The sequence below is a fragment of the Ranitomeya variabilis genome, chromosome 7 (genome assembly GCF_051348905.1).
Source record: "Ranitomeya variabilis isolate aRanVar5 chromosome 7, aRanVar5.hap1, whole genome shotgun sequence".
Lineage (NCBI taxonomy): Eukaryota > Metazoa > Chordata > Amphibia > Anura > Dendrobatidae > Ranitomeya > Ranitomeya variabilis.
This window is the reverse complement of record NC_135238.1, coordinates 242,510,986-242,532,009: the sequence shown is the minus strand read 5'-3', so window position 1 is coordinate 242,532,009 and position 21,024 is coordinate 242,510,986. Positions and strand designations below refer to the sequence as shown.

At 53.0% G+C, this 21,024-nt stretch overlaps 1 protein-coding gene across 3 annotated transcripts in view; it reads left to right on the top strand.

The window, feature by feature from the left end:
• Positions 1 to 3,551: 3,551 nt before the first annotated feature.
• Positions 3,552 to 21,024, top strand: part of OSBPL11 (oxysterol binding protein like 11) — a 39,370-nt gene continuing 21,897 nt past the window's right edge. Inside the window, exons 1-9 of one of the 3 annotated variants that reach the window (XM_077273362.1) lie at positions 3,552 to 3,966; positions 4,186 to 4,616; positions 4,789 to 5,479; positions 7,799 to 7,867; positions 7,969 to 8,144; positions 8,229 to 8,308; positions 8,876 to 9,061; positions 11,969 to 12,170; positions 14,035 to 14,183. In XM_077273362.1, coding sequence (XP_077129477.1) covers positions 5,358 to 5,479; positions 7,799 to 7,867; positions 7,969 to 8,144; positions 8,229 to 8,308; positions 8,876 to 9,061; positions 11,969 to 12,170; positions 14,035 to 14,183 — 984 coding nt within the window. In that variant the 5' untranslated portion in view covers positions 3,552 to 3,966; positions 4,186 to 4,616; positions 4,789 to 5,357. Of the gene's footprint in view, positions 3,967 to 4,185; positions 5,480 to 7,798; positions 7,868 to 7,968; positions 8,145 to 8,228; positions 8,309 to 8,875; positions 9,062 to 11,968; positions 12,171 to 14,034; positions 14,184 to 21,024 lie in introns of all 3 variants that reach the window. The other 2 variants (XM_077273361.1, XM_077273360.1) reach the window with 2 other exon arrangements.

Below are 21,024 nucleotides of genomic sequence, written 5' to 3'. Positions count from 1 at the left end.
CAGTAATGTCCCCCAGGATAACTACGTATACGTCGGGGATGATAACTACAGATACGTCAGTAACGTCCCCCGGGATAACTACGTATACGTCGGGGATGGTAACTACAGATACGTCAGTAATGTCCCCCAGGATAACTATGTATACGTCGGGGATGATAACTACAGATACGTCAGTAATGTCCCCCGGGATAACTACGTATACGTCGGGGATGGTAACTACAGATACGTCAGTAATGTCCCCCAGGATAACTACGTATACGTCGGGGATGATAACTACAGATACGTCAGTAATGTCCCCCGGGATAACTATATACGTCGGGGATGATAACTACAGATACGTCAGTAACGTCCCCCGGGATAACTACGTATACGTCGGGGATGATAACTACAGATACGTCAGTAATGTCCCCCAGGATAACTATGTATACGTCGGGGATGATAACTACAGATATGTCAGTAATGTCCCCCAGGATAACTATGTATACGTCAGGGATGATAACTACAGATACGTCAGTAATGTCCCCCGGGATAACTACGTATACGTCAGGGATGATAACTACAGATACATCAGTAATGTCCCCCGGGATAACTACGTGTACGTCGGGGATGATAACTACAGATACGTCAGTAATGTCCCCCGGGATAACTACGTATACGTCGGGGATGATAACTACAGATATGTCAGTAATGTCCCCCGGGATAACTATGTATACGTCGGGGATGATAACTACAGATACGTCGGTAACGTCCCCCAGGATAACTACGTATACGTCGGGGATGATAACTACAGATACGTCAGTAATGTCCCCCAGGATAACTATGTATACGTCGGGGATGATAACTACAGATATGTCAGTAATGTCCCCAGGATAACTATGTATACGTCGGGGATGATAACTACAGATACGTCGGTAACGTCCCCCGGGATAACTATGTATACGTCGGGGATGATAACTACAGATACGTCAGTAATGTCCCCAGGATAACTATGTATACGTCGGGGATGATAACTACAGATACGTCAGTAATGTCCCCCGGGATAACTATATACGTCGGGGATGATAACTACAGATACGTCAGTAATGTCCCCCGGGATAACTATGTATACGTCGGGGATGATAACTACAGATACGTCGGTAACGTCCCCCGGGATAACTATGTATACGTCGGGGATGATAACTACAGATACGTCAGTAATGTCCCCCGGGATAACTATATACGTCGGGGATGATAACTACAGATACGTCAGTAATGTCCCCCAGGATAACTATGTATACGTCGGGGATGATAACTACAGATACGTCGGTAACGTCCCCCGGGATAACTATGTATACGTCGGGGATGATAACTACAGATACGTCAGTAATGTCCCCCGGGATAACTATGTATACGTCGGGGATGATAACTACAGATACGTCAGTGATGTCCCCCGGGATAACTACGTATACGTCGGGGATGATAACTACAGATACGTCAGTAATGTCCCCCGGGATAACTACGTATACGTCGGGGATGATAACTACAGATATGTCAGTAATGTCCCCCGGGATAACTATGTATACGTCGGGGATGATAACTACAGATACGTCGGTAACGTCCCCCGGGATAACTACGTATACGTCGGGGATGATAACTACAGATACGTCAGTAATGTCCCCCAGGATAACTATGTATACGTCGGGGATGATAACTACAGATACGTCAGTAATGTCCCCAGGATAACTACGTATACGTCGGGGATGATAACTACAGATATGTCAGTAATGTCCCCCGGGATAACTATGTATACGTCGGGGATGATAACTACAGATACGTCGGTAACGTCCCCCGGGATAACTACGTATACGTCGGGGATGATAACTACAGATATGTCAGTAACGTCCCCCAGGATAACTATGTATACGTCGGGGATGATAACTACAGATACGTCGGTAACGTCCCCCGGGATAACTATGTATACGTCGGGGATGATAACTACAGATACATCAGTAATGTCCCCAGGATAACTATGTATACGTCGGGGATGATAACTACAGATACGTCAGTAATGTCCCCCGGGATAACTATGTATACGTCGGGGATGATAACTACAGATACGTCAGTAACGTCCCCCGGGATAACTATGTATACGTCGGGGATGGTAACTACAGATACGTCGGTAACGTCCGTCCCCAGACACAATACTGAGACTCCAATAATGATTTATAAGACGAGTGCATTTAGCGTCTCCTCACACCTGGTGGATTTCCGCTTTTTATTGTGGGTTATTTCACGGACAGATGAGCCGCCATTATGCGGATTTACAAATTGCCATCTCAGGCCTTTTCCTCTTTATGGTTATGTTCATACATTGCGTTTTCGCTGTTTTTTTGTAGACAAAACCTGCTCTGTTTGCAGTAAAGAAGCTGCTTCCATTACCTTTGTGCTGCATGTTTGTTGTCTCGTGTGCATGCTGATAAAGTTCAGTGTCCCCAACAATCATGATGCAAGTTCCTTCGGGTACGTGCAGACGCTGTGGGGCAGCACATGGCCGCTGCTGCCGTCTGTGGAGCGCAGGTGACTCCTCTGATCGCGTCTGATACATTGAGGTCATCTCTGTGGTGGAGGCTCCTCGCGGCTCATGTACCTGCTGCAGTCTGGAGAGATGCGCCCCATGTCCGTCTCCTCGGTGATCCGCAGGCGTCTGTGCACACATAGCAGCCATGGGATCTGTAGAAATCCCCCCCTGTCCGGGACCCTCCGGACGCTGCACAAGTCCTCACACCCCCCTCCTCAGGGATTACTGACCGCGGGCACGCCCCTTTAAGGTTATTGCAGCAAGAACTCAGCAATAAACCCGATACCTGCGGCTTTTGCTTTTTTGCAGTGAATCGGTGTTTCCTTGATGCTGCAGTTTGTCAAATCGATCAGGAAAACAAACCGAATGTGCGCAGAGATTTCTGAGAGCTCATAGACTTTGCTGTAAAACGCAGTGTGTGAACTTAGCCTTAATGTCGACCATAATCTGTAGAAATCACTGAGGAGGAAACAAACCGACAATACTGCAGTTGCATAAGTGTGCACACCCCTATAATCAGGGCTATGGTTGTGCTCAGAATCGGCCGATCACAGCTCCCCCATGTTACACAGTAGTCAGTGCTCCTGATTAGCCGCAGAGAAAGTGTCGCTGCTCTAGGAGGATTCTCCTGACATTTCCTGGTCCATAAACAGCTGACAACACAGCAAAGGATCTCACTGTGGAAAGTTGTCAGAAGGGACAGAAACCTCTCCAGGCATCAGATCCACTATGGACGCTGTGAGGACGTCATGAAGAAAGGGCGGAAATCTGGAACAACGATGACATCACGAGAACTGGACGCCCCCAGATATTGGGGAAAGACAGGAGGCAACATGAGAGGAGCTGCAGAGACCTCCGCCCGGTGCCGGCAGTGTCCGCCGTGTGGTCGGGGCACCGGAGCCTCCTCTATATGAAGCCCCCGGCTAGCGACGTCCACAAATCAGAGGCAAAGATCTGATCACGTGATCCGCCCCCTTTCAGGCAGTTTCCAGGAAGCAATATGGCGCTCCCGGAAGTGTGCGTGAGGACGTCGTTAGTAACCCGGAAGTGACGGAAGGCTTCTCGCCCTGCAGAGGGAAGAGTGCGGGGGCGTCATGGAGAAATCGGGGAGCCGCGCCGGGAGCTGGTGACGGAGAGAGCGGAGCCGCCTGTACGTCCTAGCGGCCTGAGTGACGAGTACAGCCGCCTCCAGCTGTCATGTGACCCCACATACGGTCCTTCGGCCTCTGTACAGCCCGGCCACCCGGTATAACGCGCAGGAGCCTCCTATAGAGCACCAGCTGCCGCCCCTGTAATCTACAGACCCCACCCAGATAGAAAACTGCTGCCCCTGTACGGAGAGACTTCTCGACAACCAAAAGAGAAACGTCCCGACAACCGAGAGAGACGTCCTGACAACCGAGAGAGACGTCCCGACAACCGAGAGAGAGAGTGACGTCCTGACAACCAGGAGAGAGAGTGACGTCCCGACAACTGAGAGAGAGACGTCCTGACAACCAGGAGAGAGAGTGACGTCCCGACAACCGAGAGAGAGACGTCCCGACAACCGAGAGACAGACGTCCTGACAACCAGGAGAGAGAGACGTCCCGACAACCGAGAGAGAGACATCCTGACAACCAGGAGAGAGAGTGACGTCCCGACAACCGAGAGAGAGAGTGACGTCCCGACAACCGGGAGAGAGAGAGAGACGTCCCGACAACCGGGAGAGAGACGTCCCGACAACCGAGAGAGACGTCCCGACAACCGAGAGAGAGAGACGTCCCGACAACCGAGAGAGAGACGTCCCGACAACCGAGAGAGACGTCCTGACAACCAAGAGAAACGTCCCGACAACCGGGAGAGAGAGTGACGTCCCGACAACCGAGAGAGAGACGTCCCGACAACCAGGAGAGAGACGTCCCGACAACCGAGAGAGAGAGACGTCCCGACAACCGAGAGAGAGACGTCCCGACAACCGAGAGAGAGACGTCCCGACAACCGAGAGAGAGACGTCCCGACAACCGAGAGAGAGACGTCCCGACAACCGAGAGAGAGACGTCCCGACAACCGGGAGAGAGAGTGACGTCCTGACAACCGAGAGAGAGAGACGTCCTGACAACCGAGAGAAACGTCCCGACAACCGGGAGAGAGAGTGACGTCCTGACAACTGAGAGAGAGAGACGTCCTGACAACCGAGAGAAACGTCCCGACAACCGGGAGAGAGAGAGACGTCCCGACAACCAAGAGAGAGACGTCCCGACAACCGGGAGAGAGAGAGACGTCCCGACAACCGGGAGAGAGAGAGACGTCCCGACAACCGGGAGAGAGAGAGACGTCCCGACAACCGGGAGAGAGAGAAACGTCCCGACAACCGGGAGAGAGAGAGACGTCCCGACAACCGGGAGAGAGAGAGACGTCCCGACAACCGGGAGAGAGAGAGACGTCCCGACAACCGGGAGAGAGAGAGACGTCCCGACAACCGAGAGAGAGAGAGAGACGTCCCGACAACCGAGGGAGAAACGTCCCGACAACCGAGAAACGTCCCGATCACCGAGAGAGACGTCCCGACAACCGAGAGAAACGACCCGACAACCAGGAGAGAGACGTCCCGACAACCGAGAGAGACGTCCCAACAACCCCAAGAGAGAGAGAGACGTCCCGACAACCCCGAGAGAGACGTCCTGACAACCGAGAGACGTCCTGACAAACCCGAAAGAGAGACGTCCCGACAACCACAAGACATTCAGGAGCTGAGCCAGCGACTGCTCTCTATCATCAGACATCTCGTAGACTGCGCATGAGACAAGTGACAGCTCCAGGATGCAGGGAGATCCTCCACCCATGAGAGTCCCTGATAGCGATGGCAAGCTGGACCTGACCCCGAGCCCCCACAACCACCGAGCGCCGCCCCGGGGGGTGAGCAGTAAAGTGTGGCAGTACAGGTGAGTGCCGGGGCGGCATCAGTGCCCAGGACGTAACTGTCCAGCTGTGCCAGTTATGAGCGCTCCGCCCCAGCCCCGCACCTTCTTCCAGTTGTGAGCGCAGCGTGGACGCTCGGAGTGATGTATAGGCGCGGCATGGACTCTCGGAGTGATGAATAGGCGCGGACGCTCGGAGCGATGTATAGGCGCAGCGTGGACGCTCATAGCAATGTATAGGCGTGGCGTGGACGCTCGGAGCGATATATAGGCGCGGCTTGGACGCTCGGAGCGATGTATAAGCGCGGCGTGGACACTCGGAGCGATGTATAGGCGTGGCGTGGACGCTCTGAGCGATGTATAGGCGCGGCTTGGACGCTCGGAGCGATGTATAGGCGTGGCGTGGACGCTCTGAGCGATGTATAGGCGCGGCGTGGACGCTCGGAGCGATATATAGGCGCGGCTTGGACGCTCGGAGCGATGTATAGGCGTGGCGTGGACACTCGGAGCGATGTATAGGCGTGGCGTGGACGCTCTGAGCGATGTATAGGCGCGGCGTGGACGCTCTGAGCGATGTATAGGCGCTTCGCGGCATGGACGCTCTGAGCGATGTATAGGCGCGGTGTGGACACTGAGCGATGTATAGGTGCGGCGTGGACGCTCGGAGAGATGTATAGGCGCGGCGTGTACTCTCTGAGCGTTGTATAGGTGCGGCGTGGACGCTCGGAGAGATGTATAGGCGCGGCGTGGACGCTCTGAGCGATGTATAGGCGCGGCGTGGACGCTCTGAGCAATGTATAGGCGTGGCGTGGACACTGAGCGATGTATAGGTGCGGCGTGGACGCTCTGAGCGATGTATAGGCGCGGCGTGGACACTCTGAGCGTTGTATAGGCGAGGCGTGGACGCTCTGAGCGATATATAGGCGCGGCGTGGACACTGAGCGTTGTATAGGCGAGGCGTGGACGCTCTGAGCGATGTATAGGCGAGGCGTGGACGCTCTGAGCGATGTATAGGCGCGGCGTGGATGCTCTGAGCGATGTATAGGCGCGGCGTGGATGCTCTGAGCGGTCCACATCCCGTTCACAGGTGACCCCGCACCGCGCTCCTCACCGCAGAGTCATAGGTAACGCTCCTGAATGCCGGGCCGCAGTCACATGACCTTTAATATGGTCGCGTGACTTGTCGCTGTTGTCCGTGGTTTACAGACTGGAGGTCCATTGTGTGACCCTGGGAGCGAGGCCGACGCAGGGTTAATATTTGACTTTCTCTGAAGGGGAAGTGAATGTGGATTCTCCGAATGTTCTGGGCGTTTGGTGGAAACTTCTGCTCGGGAAGTGCCGGGGTCACCGGAGAATACGGGGATGCTTACATGTAGGGTTGTTACAGTGTATCGGGGCAGGTAGAGCATGCGGCTGTGAGGGGTCCGCCTGTGGCTGTGAGGGGTCTGCCTGTGTCTGCTCGCCTTGTGCTCTTGCCCATCACCACAGTGTTGGGGGTCTGTGTGACGTTATGGGGGGCTTGGCTTACATGAGCTGACAATTGCTGGTCATTGTTATCTGGATGCAATTGCGGCAGACCCTCAGCTGTCAGCAGGACAAGGTTGGTTCATAAGAACGGTGGCACGTTGGAGACCACTGCGCGGATTCCGGCCGCGTAGTTTGTTGTTTTTAGCGACTTTCCTTTCTCTTTTTCTCTCCCTTTCCTATAAATTGTCGCACGTTTGTTGTCAGCCGCAGAAATATATAATTGTAGGTTTCATTGTCCACGAGGGCCGGAGCTGCGGAGTAATAGTGCGACGTTCCGCAAAGTCCTGAACTGAGGCATCCGGCGGCCATGACTGCGGGAATACGAGGGGGATCGTCCCTGTTAGCGGAGGGTCCTACAGGTCGTGACGATCTGATCTCCGGCCACACAGCACCTATAGGACTCAGGATGGAGACCACGGGTCTGTAGGGGTACGGTGGGTCACTGGGGAGGACCAGTATTAGTTCCGCGTGTCGTAGAGGTGGGCACTGCCATACATCTCCTCACAGTCAGGTGGGCTATTGCCCCAATGTTGGCCCATCATTGACCAAGAAAGTGGCTGGTGACAAGTTGATCACTGAGGGGTCATGAGCAGGGGGTTCAGTGACGGGACTGTGGGTGCGGACTGGCCGCGGCGCCCCCTGTGCAGCACAGATGTCTATCCGGAGGAATGATGACCCCTGAATTGCGGCGATGGCTATAGGGGGCCAATGCTCGGTGCAGGCAGTGGCCCTGGTGGGCTAGTCGCTGGGCCTAGTCCATGGTGTCGGGGAATGTTGGGGGTCATATCTGTGACTCGTCCTCTGCTCTCCCCACAGCGACCACATGGAGAACATCTGCGGCTACCTGATGAAGTACACCAACCTGGTGACCGGCTGGCAGTTCAGGTAGGTGGTGGCCGTGAGGACACCTGTAATGACTCTGTCCCGCCTGTGGGTGGCGCCGTCCTCGTCGCCTCAAGGTGTTGCTCCTCTTCTCCCGTCTGCAGGTTCTTTGTCCTGAACAATGAGGCCGGGCTGCTGGAATACTTTGTGAATGAGCAATCGAAAAGCCAGAAGCCGCGGGGGACGGTGCAGCTGGCGGGGGCCGTCATCTCCCCCAGTGACGAAGACTCGCACACCTTCAGCGTCAATGCTGCTAGTGGAGAGCTGTACAAGCTGAGAGGTGAGGGGTGAATGTGGGGGGCATAGCCGGAGCCTGTGCCTGCAGAGCGTCCTCCTTACCCTCCTGTGCATTGTGTCCTGCCAGCCTCCGACACCAAAGAGCGTCAGCACTGGGTGAGCCGCCTGCAGATCTGCACCCAGCACCACACCGAAGCCATCGGCAAGGTGAGGCGGGGTCATACCTAGGGGCAGTATGAGGTCAGGGCGGGGTCATACCTGGGGGCGGTATGAGGTCGGGGCGGGGTCATACCTGGGGGTGGGGTCGTGCCTGGGGAGGGCGGTATGAGTTCAGAGCGGGGTCATACCTGGGAGCGGTATGAGGTCGGGGCGGGGTCGTTCCTGGGGGCGGTATGAGGTCGGGGCGGGGTCGTACCTGGGGGCGGTATGAGGTCAGGGCGGGGTCATACCTGGGGGTGGGGTCGTACCTGGGGAGGGCGGTATAAGGTCAGAGCGGGGTCATACCTGGGGGCAGTGTGAGGTGGGGGCGGTATGAGATCAAGGTGGGGTCGTACGTGGGGGCAGGGTCATACTTGGGGGCAGTATGAGGTCAGGGCGGGGTCATACCTGGGGGCAGTGTGAGGTCAGGGCGGGGTCATACCTTTCTGGGGGCAGTGTGAGGTGGGGGTGGGGTCATATCTGGGGGCAGTGTGGGGCTTGGTTACACTTGGGGTCAGGGTGCGCCCCCTCCGGTCATGCCCCGTCTGGTCACGCCCCATCTTCCCTCTTCTGCAGAACAATCCTCCTCTGAAGTCTCGCAGCTTCTCGCTGGCGTCTCAGGGCAGTGGCAGCTCCCCCGGATGTCAGCGCCGGCCCAGCCAAAATGCGTCATCGTTCTTCAGCATTGGCCACCACCGCGCAGTGCCAGCCAGCAGGAAAGCCGCGATGCTCCCGCCGGACCACCTGGGGGAAGTGAGGGAGGTGAGTGTGCAGCCACAGTGATGGTATGGGGTGGGCTGGGGGTCCCTGTGGGGAGCGGTGGTCTGACCTGTGTGGAGCGGTGGTCTGACCTGTGTGGAGCGGTGGTCTGACCTGTGTGGAGCGGTGGTCTGACCTGTGTGGAGCGGTGGTCTGACCTGTGTGAAGCGGTGGTCTGACCTGTGTGGAGCGGTGGTCTGACCTGTGTGGAGCGGTGGTCTGACCTGTGTGGAGCGGTGGTCTGACCTGTGTGGAGCGGTGGTCTGACCTGTGGGACGTCATTCGTCGGTGAGGACCATGCAGACGCCTTTCTCAGATCTGGTCTCCTAAACCTCGTGGCTTTACAGCCTTCTGCTCGTTGTCTGCAGAAAGAGGACACTGAGAACGGTCAGTGAGCGCAGTCCTATGGGAGATCTTCTAGGTTATCTCTGTGTCTCTGGCCGCGTTCACACTAGCGCATTTCATGGTCTGTGTACAGACCACAGTCCCCGGACTGACCGCGGTTCTCCTGACCTGAGCACACCACGTTCTAGACACGTCAGGCCATAGTCTGAGGCCACTGCTGTCGGCAAATGGACCGAGAAATCCACTGGTGTGACCAGGCCTCCTGGACCCTCAGAATGTGTGACACCAGAGGAGAACCGGACCCTCGTGGTCGCTGACAGGTTCTCAGGTGACTCAGTCTGCAGCTGTTGGTACAGAGGCCGGAGGAGGCAAATGATACAAAGCTTCTTATAAAAACGACTACGATTAGTTAAAACCAAAAGTATGGTGCGCTGTCCCTTTAAGACTTCATGGGGGTTCATGGCAGCAGGAGAGGGGTCTTGGCGGTGATGAATCCCCCCTGGCGTCCCCCTCCTATAGCCGGAGCGCGGTCACAGTATCTCCTCAGCAGATACTTTACAAAGTGCACGGAAAATGTGTAATGTAGAAGTGATGGGCCGATGGCCGCGCTGAGTGATGCCGTAACCTGACACTGCCCGTACTGACCTAGAAGCGTGCGGCAGGTGCCGGCGGCTGCGTCCTATAGAGGCCTCACTGTTACCGGAAATACCCAGGAGTGACCCCGAGAGCTCGCCCCATCCGAAGAGCAGCACCGGGTCCTGTCTGACACACCACACTGCTAGGGGTTAATGGAAACAGCAAGCATGAGCTCCTGTCATGTGAGACAAGAGGCTGCTGTACAGGACACCTCATAAGATGCCGAGACTGCTGTGAGATTCCAGCTCTGAAGTACAGGATCAGTAATGTATGTGCACACTGACTGCACCAGCAGAATAGTGAGTGCAGCTCTGGGGTATAATACAGGATGTAACTCAGGATCAGTAATGTATGTACACAGTGACTGCACCAGCAAAATAGTGAGTGCAGCTCTGGAGTATAATACAGGATGTAACTCAGGATCAGTAATGTAATGTATGTACACAGTGACTGCACCAGCAGAATAGTGAGTGCAGCTCTGGGGTATAATACAGGATGTAACTCAGGATCAGTAATGTATGTACACAGTGACTGCACCAGCAGAATAGTGAGTGCAGCTCTGGCGTATAATACAGGAGGTAACTCAGGATCAGTACTGTATGTACACAGTGACTGCACCAGCAGAATAGTGAGTGCAGCTCTGGGGTATAATACAGGATGTAACTCAGGATCAGTAATGTAATGTATGTACACAGTGACTGCACCAGCAGAATAGTGAGCGCAGCTCTGGGGTATAATACAGGATGTAACTCAGGATCAGTAATGTAATGTATGTACACAGTGACTGCACCAGCAGAATAGAGAGTGCAGCTCTGGGGTATAATACAGGAGGTAACTCAGGATCAGTAATGTAATGTATGTACACAGTGACTGCACCAGCAGAATAGTGAGTGCAGCTCTGGGGTATAATACAGGATGTAACTCAGGATCAGTAATGTAATGTATGTACACAGTTACTGCACCAGCAGAATAGTGAGTGCAGCTCTGGAGTATAATATAGGATGTAACTCGGGATCAGTATTGTAATGTATGTACACAGTGACTGCAACAGCAGAATAGTGAGTGTAGCTCTGGAGTATAATACAGGAGGTAACTCAGGATCAGTAATGTAATGTATGTACACAGTGACTGCACCAGCAGAATAGTGAGTGCAGCTCTGGAGTATAATACAGGATGTAACTCAGGAGGATCAGTAATGTAATGTATGTACACAGTGACTGCACCAGCAGAATAGTGAGTGCAGCTCTGGGGTATAATACAGGATGTAACTCAGGATCAGTAATGTAATGTATGTACACAGTGACTGCACCGGCAGAATAGTGAGTGCAGCTCTGGGGTATAATACAGGATGTAACTCAGGATCAGTAATGTATGTACACAGTGACTGCACCAGCAGAATAGTGAGTGCAGCTCTGGGGTATAATACAGGAGGTAACTCAGGATCAGTAATGTAATGTATGTACACAGTGACTGCACCAGCAGAATAGTGAGTGCAGGAGTGAAGCTCTGGAGTATAATACAGGATATAACTCAGGATCAGTAATGTAATGTATGTACAGAGTGACTGCACCAGCAGAATAGTGAGTGCAGGAGTGAAGCTCTGGAGTATAATACAGGATATAACTCAGGATCAGTAATGTAATGTATGTACACAGTGACTGCACCAGCAGAATAGTGAGTGCAGCTCTGGGGTATAATACAGGATGTAACTCAGGATCAGTAATGTAATGTATGTACACAGTGACTGCGCCAGCAGAATAGTGAGTGCAGCTGTGGAGTATAATACAGGATGTAACTCAGGATCAGTAATGTATGTACACAGTGACTGCACCAGCAGAATAGTGAGTGCAGCTCCGGAGGATAATACAGGATAAGTAATGCGATGTCTCTGGGGCCACACACTTGTTCGCCCCCTTTCTGTCTCCGTAGATGATGTCCCGGGCAGAGAGTCAGCAGAGGGAGTTAATTCGCAGTATTGAAGGACTTCCATCCAGCGGTCACTTCAGCGCTCTGGACCAGGATCTGCTCATGCTGAAGGCCACGTCAATGGCAACCATGAACTGCCTAAACGACTGTTTCCACATGTTGTACCAGCAGCACACGGCTCTGCAGAAGAGCATTCTGCACCCTGGTGAGTGCCCGCCGTCTTCACAGACCACTGGTCGGATTCATCAGAGTGAAAACCCAGAACTTTGGCATAAATCATTTAAAACATTTGCAAAATTTTTGCGCAACACAAAAAAGCTTTGATTTTTATCGTTTTTATGCCACCTTCCAAAATGGGCAAAACTGTGGCAGGATGGGAGGTTGTGACGCCCGCCGATCTATTTCATGGCGGGCTGTCGTGGTCAGATAGTGTAATGGTATAATGTGCAGCGGTCATCACTGCCATGCTGTGCCCTCTGTCCTGGCATCAGTGCCCGTCGCCCCGTGTGCGGCCTCCTGGTATTTGCAGCGAGCCCCGCTATGAATTGTTAACGGGAGCGGCCGCGGCTCTTAGGCCTCAAACATAAGAATGAGACGTGTAAATAATTTATCCCGAGAGCTCGCAGCCGCCTGACTGTAACCAAAGCCGAGGGTGAGGACAGGTCACCGCCGCCCCTGGGTGACACTCTCCGAAACACTCACCTTGGCACCGCTGATATTGTGAGCTGCGTCATCTCTGCCCCCCGACCATTGCACCCTGTGGAGACATGGGGGGTCGGTGAGCGTCCTGGTCTGCTAGCCGAAATCGCGTGGCCTAGGGATTTTTCCACTGCATGCACACTCTCCTTTTACTGCGGGTATAATGCTACTCAGACAACACAGGGTGAGGGTAAAACAGTGTGGAAATAATTGAGCCACAAATCAGATAACACATAGAACAATCCCAGCAATTAACCCCAGATGGTGCACAGTACAGTCTCACCCTTCCGCTGACTCGCCGGGATAAAGGCAGCTGTTATGTCAGAGCTCCCAAGGCTGACTGCCCCACCTGTGATACACAGAGAGAGGAGGTAATGACAAGCATAGGGAGACGACAGTCCATACAAGGCCAGGTGCCGGAGGGTCCCAATCCTGGCTTTCTCCAAATGGATTTGTGATGGTTAATGGAGCAGATCTGTATTCTTCCTGATGGGGCTGAAGTTCCCCAAGACAGCATCCTGTAGAATGATAAATCTGTGTTCCTCATGATGGTGCCATGATGTCTCGGCTGCTGTCCTGTCTCTGGTTTTTTGGATGTCTTGGCTGAATTTCTGTTTCACTCTCACCAAGGCGTTTTTTAAAGTCAACAAACTAGCTGGCCTGGGCAATGTGTAATCAACATATCAGCAAACATCACTAGTCATCCAGAATAAGAGCGCAATGTGTCACCACAAATTGTCAAATTAGAAGTCAATATTTCAGGCTTACACAAGCAAACATTAGTTTTCTTGACCAACCAGAGAGAAACGCCTCCATTCAAAAGTCAACATATCGATAAGTCTATTCTTCCTAGCTTGTTAAAAAGACGTCTGGTTAATTAATTCAATGCTGTGTCTCCACACAACCACTTTATTATCTCCTGCCCCCCGACCAGTGCGCACACACCATCACCCTCGGTGCGCCCAGCCGTGTACATCTTCGGTGTGCCTGGCCGTGTACACCCCCGGTCTCTCGGTGCGCCCGGCCGTGTCCTTGACATTGATCAGTGCTGGGCTGGTGTCCATCTTCTGCAGCCGTACAACTTTCCAGTCTGTTTCCAATGGAGTGGCTCGGCTGTGGTGTCGCGTTACCCATCAGTATCGGGTTCTCAGTATCTGGACAGGTAATCCTGCTGGGAGGGCATTGTGCTGTGCGAGCTGCGGAGCTGGAGATCACATCCCGCTGCTGTGAGAGGCAGTGGCTTCTCCTACACTGCCCGGATTATCGGGGCTCAGACTCCGCTCGCCATGTCACATGACTGGCGCTCACTGTAGGACTTTGCCCGGCCTGGATGATGAGCGACTCTAAGTGCAAAATTCCTTTTCCCTCAGGGGTGACGATAAACTGGCTGGAACCAAAGAGCCTCCTGCCCGAGCCCCTGGAAAATGGTGCGGCCCCCTGCTTCCCGGTTGAGGAGAGTAAGGAGCAGGAATTGCTGATTGATACGGACGGGGAGCCTGAGAGCAGCCAGCTGTGTAGGGTAAGTGCCACCATGACGCCCGCCCGGGTGTAACGCCACAGACACATGGTATGTAATGGGGTGAATGCCACCAATGTGGGGTACGGGTGCCCCTCATGTAAGGGCCGAGCCATCTCTTTCTGCCTCTGCTGATATTGGTCCAGAGTGGCGATAACTGACATACAGAGACCCCCACGCACCGAGACACATGGGGTCCCAGGGTCTGCACTCGGCTGTATCTCTCCATAGATTGTGCTGCGGATCCCATAATATGGGACTCCCCGCACCCCAACAATGTGAGGGCGCTGCTCTGACATTTCAGGGTTCACAGTTTGGAATCTGCTGAGTTTTGGGTGTCAGGTAACAAGAAAAAGAACTGGATCATTAAAAGGGGATTTATCTTAAGTGTCAATTACTAGTGTCAGTTACTAGTATATAGGAAAAGCTGAACCACGGGACCTGAGGTGACGGGGTGCGAGGTGCCTCTTCGCCCTGTGCTGCCTCCGTAGATCCGCACACATCAGTGCCCATCCCTGTAACCCCGACACATAGCGGGACCATCCACTCAGTGACAAGTTTTCCGGGGACGCACACATGGCCGCTACCTCAACACCCTCCTGAAGATGGCGCTCTCAGTCCAGAATGAGTAAGAGATGATGGGGATCTCCAGAATACACGAGACCAGTGATGAGCGGCAGCACAAAGGGATGTGATCCAAGCACTAATAAGCGATATATACGAGGGGCGTTCAGTAAAGACCCCGCTGCCCCACGTCCTGTGCACGGAGAGCGGTGACACTTGGCACAGTTATTAGTCCTTCTCTACATAGGAGCCACCTGGGGACACTCACTTGTACAAGTCGACAGGTTGCTCCAAAAGCCACGCTGTGACGCTGGAAATCTGAGTCTCATCATTTAGAAAATGCTTCCCTTCACAAATAACTTCATTGTTGGAAAGAGGTGGAAGTCTGATGGTGCGAGGTCGGGGGAATAAGGGGACGCGGTAGAATGTCACAGCCACCGGAGCATGCTGTCATTCAGGCAACCAGTGAGTTGTGAACTGGTGCATTGTCTTTGGGGAGCATGCCACGTCTCTTGGCTCTGCTGGCCTCCCCCAATTTCTGGTGCAGTGAAGCACAGTATGCCCCAGTGATCGTAGTACCCTTTGCTAGGAAATGCATCAGTACTACTCCATTCTGGTCCCAAAATACTGTGAGCGTGACCTTGCCTGCCGAGTGTTGGGCACATACTTTCTTTGGAGGCGGTGAGCCTTGATGCTTCCATTGCATGGACTGGACTTTAGTCTCAGGATCATAGTGATGGACCCGGCTTTCATCCTGTGTGATCGGTCTGTTGTCTCCTCCTGGTCTCCATCGTCAATCGAGCCTGAGAGCATCCGACTCGTTCCTGCTTCTGGAAACGTGTGAGCAGCCGGGGAACCCAGCGAGCAGATACCTTATGCAGGTGAAGATGGTCTTGGAGGATTTTTTGCATGGACCCCACACTAATCTTGACGTTTTGGGCTAGGTGGCGAATGGTTACGCAGTGAATTTCCATAATGACGACCTCCACTTGCTGGATGGTGTGTTCATCTGTGAGGAGGGAATGGCTAATGAAATCAATTATTAAACCTTCTATAAGTCAGTTCAGATATGGTGTAGCAAGATGGCGATTGTGTCCTTGGAACTGTCCTGGAAGGAATCTTTAGAATGCAGATTTGGAAATGAAGTTGGACCTGAACCAATTACAAAGTGACTAACTGTTCAGAAGTTGTGCGACCTCCCCCATTTGCTGCTTGTAGTATCTTCCTTTGTTCTGAAAATAAAGTTCAGTTGTGCACCATCTTTGGCTGAGAGAGAACGTGTGTATCTGTCTCTGTGTATCTGACACATTCTTTGCCTCTAAGCGCGCACTCACTTATATTTGGTCAGGTACAAACAATCATATAGATCTCACTTTGAGATCACCCTCACACATCAATAGCAGAGAGGGGTCGCACTGGAATTGGAGTGTTTGCACCGGAGTCCGACCACATGTGAATTAATGCCGGTTCTTGACTACATCATATGATGGGAATCATCACCATAAACCTCTTTCATCTCATCGATGACTCCTTTGGTGTGCTGCCTTCCAGTAAAGGAATTTGATGACTGCTCTGTATTCACTGGGACTATTATCTCACACCACCAGCACCTGTAACATCAGGACCGGTATCAGTACCGAGCTGCAAAATGGCATAAAACCTACAGAGACTGATATCATTACACATGTGAAGTGTCAGCTCCTGTGATAAAGAGAATTAATGAACACACCTCGTGTGATCCAGCTATCCAAACTGTGACATGAGGGAACTACAGGTCCCAACAAGTGTGATCATGTAGTGTAGAAGTCAGACCTTCCCCATCACGTGGCATGCAGCGGCATTCTCGGTTATTGTATTGTGCACTATGTAGATTCAGGCCGATGGTTCTGTTCCCTGAGAGGGGGGAATATGGACTGGATCACATCAGCTTGGCTGCCCTCAGTCTGTGAACAACTTTCTTTGTATATTGTCCAATTTCTAGGTTCAGCCTGGAGATCAGATTTCTGGACCAGCCTCATGTTAATATTCTAATTCCTGGTTTGTGACTGGACCGTGGCTACTTTGCCAATGAATACAGTATTTTTCTAAAGGTTCTTGTCTTGGCTTTTCTTTCCCATAGTAAATAGAAATTGTCAGGCTGCACTAGGTCCCATTTGGAGTGTAATGTCAAAGGCATCAGAGGTGTGAAATGATTCCAATTCTGTGTGTTCTCAGGAAGGCCCCCTGGGGTCTAAGACCCGGAGACCAGGAAAGCTACCTTTGCTCAAGGTTATGACCTTTGTGATGAGCTGCAGCCTAAGAACAGATGCTGATTTACTGCCGGTCATACATCGCCTACAAATACATATTTTCACTACAAAACATGAGACACAACGCAGATTGTGTCACCCCTCAGACATCTCATGCGCCCCCATTACACTGATGATTGCTTTACACCACGATGACTTCTATCAGGTCGTCACCTGGAATGGCTCCAATGATTGGGTCACCTTGTCCAGAGATAAGTGTCCGTCTATCAGTGTCGGTGCACAGCTCCATACAGCGCTGAGCCGATTCCACAACTGCTCTAATCCATAATATGACAAGAAGATATCAACTAAGATAAGCCACAGTCCATCATTACTGCAAAACATGACAGTTGTTGATCTGGAAAACTGCTAGAACCTTGAAGTTGTCCTCAAGTGCAGTCAGGAAATCCATCAATCACTATGAGGAAACTGGCTCTGATGAGGACTGCACCAGGCAGTGAAAGACCACAAACGACCTCTGCTGCAGAGGATAAGTTCATCAGAGTTACTAGCATCAGATAACAGCCGTTTGAAATGATGCACAGACATTAGGTAGCCAGAACGGCAAACCAGTATAGACTTCTATGGACTGATCAGCAAGACCAGAGTTAAGATGTGTGCTGTGCTCTGAGGCGTCTGCGACCAGCCGCCATTATTATTATTTATTTATATAGCACCATTGATTCCATGGTGCTGTACATGAGAAAGGGGTTACATACAGGGTTATAGATACCGTTTACCGTAAACAAATTTACAATGACAGACTGGTACAGAGGGGAGAGGACCCTGTCCTTGCGGACTTACATTCTACGCCATGTCACTGTGAGATGCAGCAGGGGTGAGCGGTTGGTCTGTACATGTGTCGTGCCCACCGTGAAGCATGGGGGGAGTTGTGAGGGTCGGAGCTCTGCTGGTGACTCTGGGGGAGATTTATTCCCAGCATGGCTCCCACAGCGTTCTGCAGCCACCACAATCCCATCTGGTCTGCGCATGCTGGGATCATCATCTGTGTAACAGGACAACGACCATAAAACATGTCCAGGGTAAATAAGATCGATGTAAGAGGGGTGGGGACTGCGTCAGAGGAAACAGCCCCTCATTCACTGACCTCAAGCAATGGAGATGTCTGGGATGAGGTGGGCGGAAAAGCAAAGCGACCGACAAGCGCTCCGCACCTGAACTGACCGAGAAGCTGGAGCTGCGGAGGGAAGCTGAGGGGTGTAGGGCCGCCACCAGTAATGGGGCACATGAGGACTCTGAGGGGTTAAACCTTCTGGATCGTGTCACACGTGATTCTTTACTCCTCGTTTCCATGTCTGTCCCTTCTTTCCTTATTGGTTTTGCTGCCTTCAGACTGATCTACTATGTGCACAATAAGGAGGAAACCCACGGCATGATATGGAACTAGACACACACCTTGGATAGATAGTCTACATGCCACTGGGTGTGTGCTTGTTTTTTTTTCATGTACATAATCTTACCCAGAAAGTAAAATCACGTGGTGGCATAAATCTGCACACCCTTCCACTAATACTTTGCCGCAGTCCCTTTGAATTTCTGGCAGCGTTCAGTCTTTTTGGGTCGGAATCTATCAGTGCGGCACATCTAGGATTGATGATCTTTCCCGGCTCCTTTGTGCAGCAGCTCCACATCTGCGGGGACATCTCCTGTGTACGGTGTCCTCTTCAGGTCACCACAGATTGCGGGGACATCTCCTGTGTACAGCGCCCTCTTCAGGTCACCACAGATTGCGGGGACATCTCCTGTGTACAGCGCCCTCTTCAGGTCACCACAGATTGCGGGGACATCTCCTGTGTACGGCGTCCTCTTCAGGTCACCACAGATTGCGGGGGCATCTCCTGTGTACGGCGCCCTCTTCAGGTCACCACAGATTGCGGGGACATCTCCTGTGTACAGCGCCCTCTTCAGGTCACCATAGATTGCGGGGACATCTCCTGTGTACAGCGCCCTCTTCAGGTCACCACAGATTGCGGGGACATCTCCTGTGTACAGCGCCCTCTTCAGGTCACCACAGATTGCGGGGACATCTCCTGTGTACAGCGCCCTCTTCAGGTCACCACAGATTGCGGGGACATCTCCTGTGTACAGCGTCCTCTTCAGGTCACCACAGATTGCGGGGGCCTCTCCTGTGTACAGCGTCCTCTTCAGGTCACCACAGATTGCGGGGGCATCTCCTGTGTACAGCGTCCTCTTCAGGTCACCACAGATTGCGGGGACATCTCCTGTGTACAGCGCCCTCTTCAGGACACCACAGATTGCGGGGCATCTCCTGTGTACAGCGTCCTCTTCAGGTCACCACAGATTGCGGGGACATCTCCTGTGTACAGCGCCCTCTTTAGGTCACCACAGATTGCGGGGACATCTCCTGTGTACAGCGCCCTCTTCAGGACACCACAGATTGCGGGGACATCTCCTGTGTACAGCGCCCTCTTCAGGTCACCACAGATTGCGGGGACAGCTCCTGTGTACAGCGCCCTCTTCAGGTCACCATAGATAGCGGGGACATCTCCTGTGTACAGCGTCCTCTTCAGGTCACCACAGATTGTGGGGACATCTCCTGTGTACAGCGCCCTCTTCAGGTCACCATAGATAGCGGGGACATCTCCTGTGTACGGCGCCCTCTTCAGGTCACCACAGATTGTGGGGACATCTCCTGTGTACAGCGCCCTCTTCAGGTCATCACAGATTGTGGGGACATCTCCTGTGTACAGCGCCCTCTTCAGGTCACCATAGATAGCGGGGACATCTCCTGTGTACGGCGCCCTCTTCAGGTCACCACAGATTGTGGGGACATCTCCTGTGTACAGCGCCCTCTTCAGGTCACCACAGATTGCGGGGACATCTCCTGTGTACAGCGACCTCTTCAGGTCACCACAGATGGCGGGGACATCTTCTGTGTACAGCGACCTCTTCAGGTCACCACAGATGGCGGGGACATCTTCTGTGTACAGCGCCCTCTTCAGGTCACCACAGATTGCGGGGACATCTCCTGTGTACAGCGTCCTCTTCAGGTCACCACAGATTGCGGGGACATCTCCTGTGTACAGCGCCCTCTTCAGGTCACCACAGATTGCGGGGACATCTCCTGTGTACAGCGCCCTCTTCAGGTCACCACAGATAGCGGGGGAATCTCCTGTGTACAGCGCCCTCTTCAGGTCACCACAGATTGTGGGGACATCTCCTGTGTACAGCGCCCTCTTCAGGTCACCACAGATTGCGGGGACATCTCCTGTGTACAGCGTCCTCTTCAGGTCACCACAGATTGCGGGGACATCTCCTGTGTACAGCGCCCTCTTCAGGTCACCACAGATTGCGGGGGCATCTCCTGTGTACAGCGCCCTCTTCAGGTCACCACAGATTGCGGGGACATCTCCTGTGTACAGCGCCCTCTTCAGGTCACCACAGATTGCGGGGACATCTCCTGTGTACAGCGCCCTCTTCAGGTCACCACAGATTGCGGGGGCATCTCCTGTGTACAGCACCCTCTTCAGGTCACCACAGATTGCGGGGGCATCTCCTGTGTACAGCACCCTCTTCAGGTCACCACAGATTGCGGGGGCATCTCCTGTGTATAGAGCCCTCTTCAGGTCACCACAGATTGCGGGGACATCTCCTGTGTACAGCGCCCTCTTCAGGTCACCACAGATTGTGGGGACATCTCCTGTGTACAGCGCCCTCTTCAGGTCACCACAGATTGCGGGACATCTCCTGTGTACAGCGTCCTCTTCAGGTCACCACAGATTGCGGGGACATCTCCTGTGTACAGCGTCCTCTTCAGGTCACCACAGATTGTGGGGACATCTCCTGTGTACAGCACCCTCTTCAGGTCACCACAGATTGCGGGGACATCTCCTGTGTACGGCGTCCTCTTCAGGTCACCACAGATTGTGGGGGCATCTCCTGTGTACAGCGCCCTCTTCAGGTCACCACAGATTGCGGGGACATCTCCTGTGTACAGCGCCCTCTTCAGG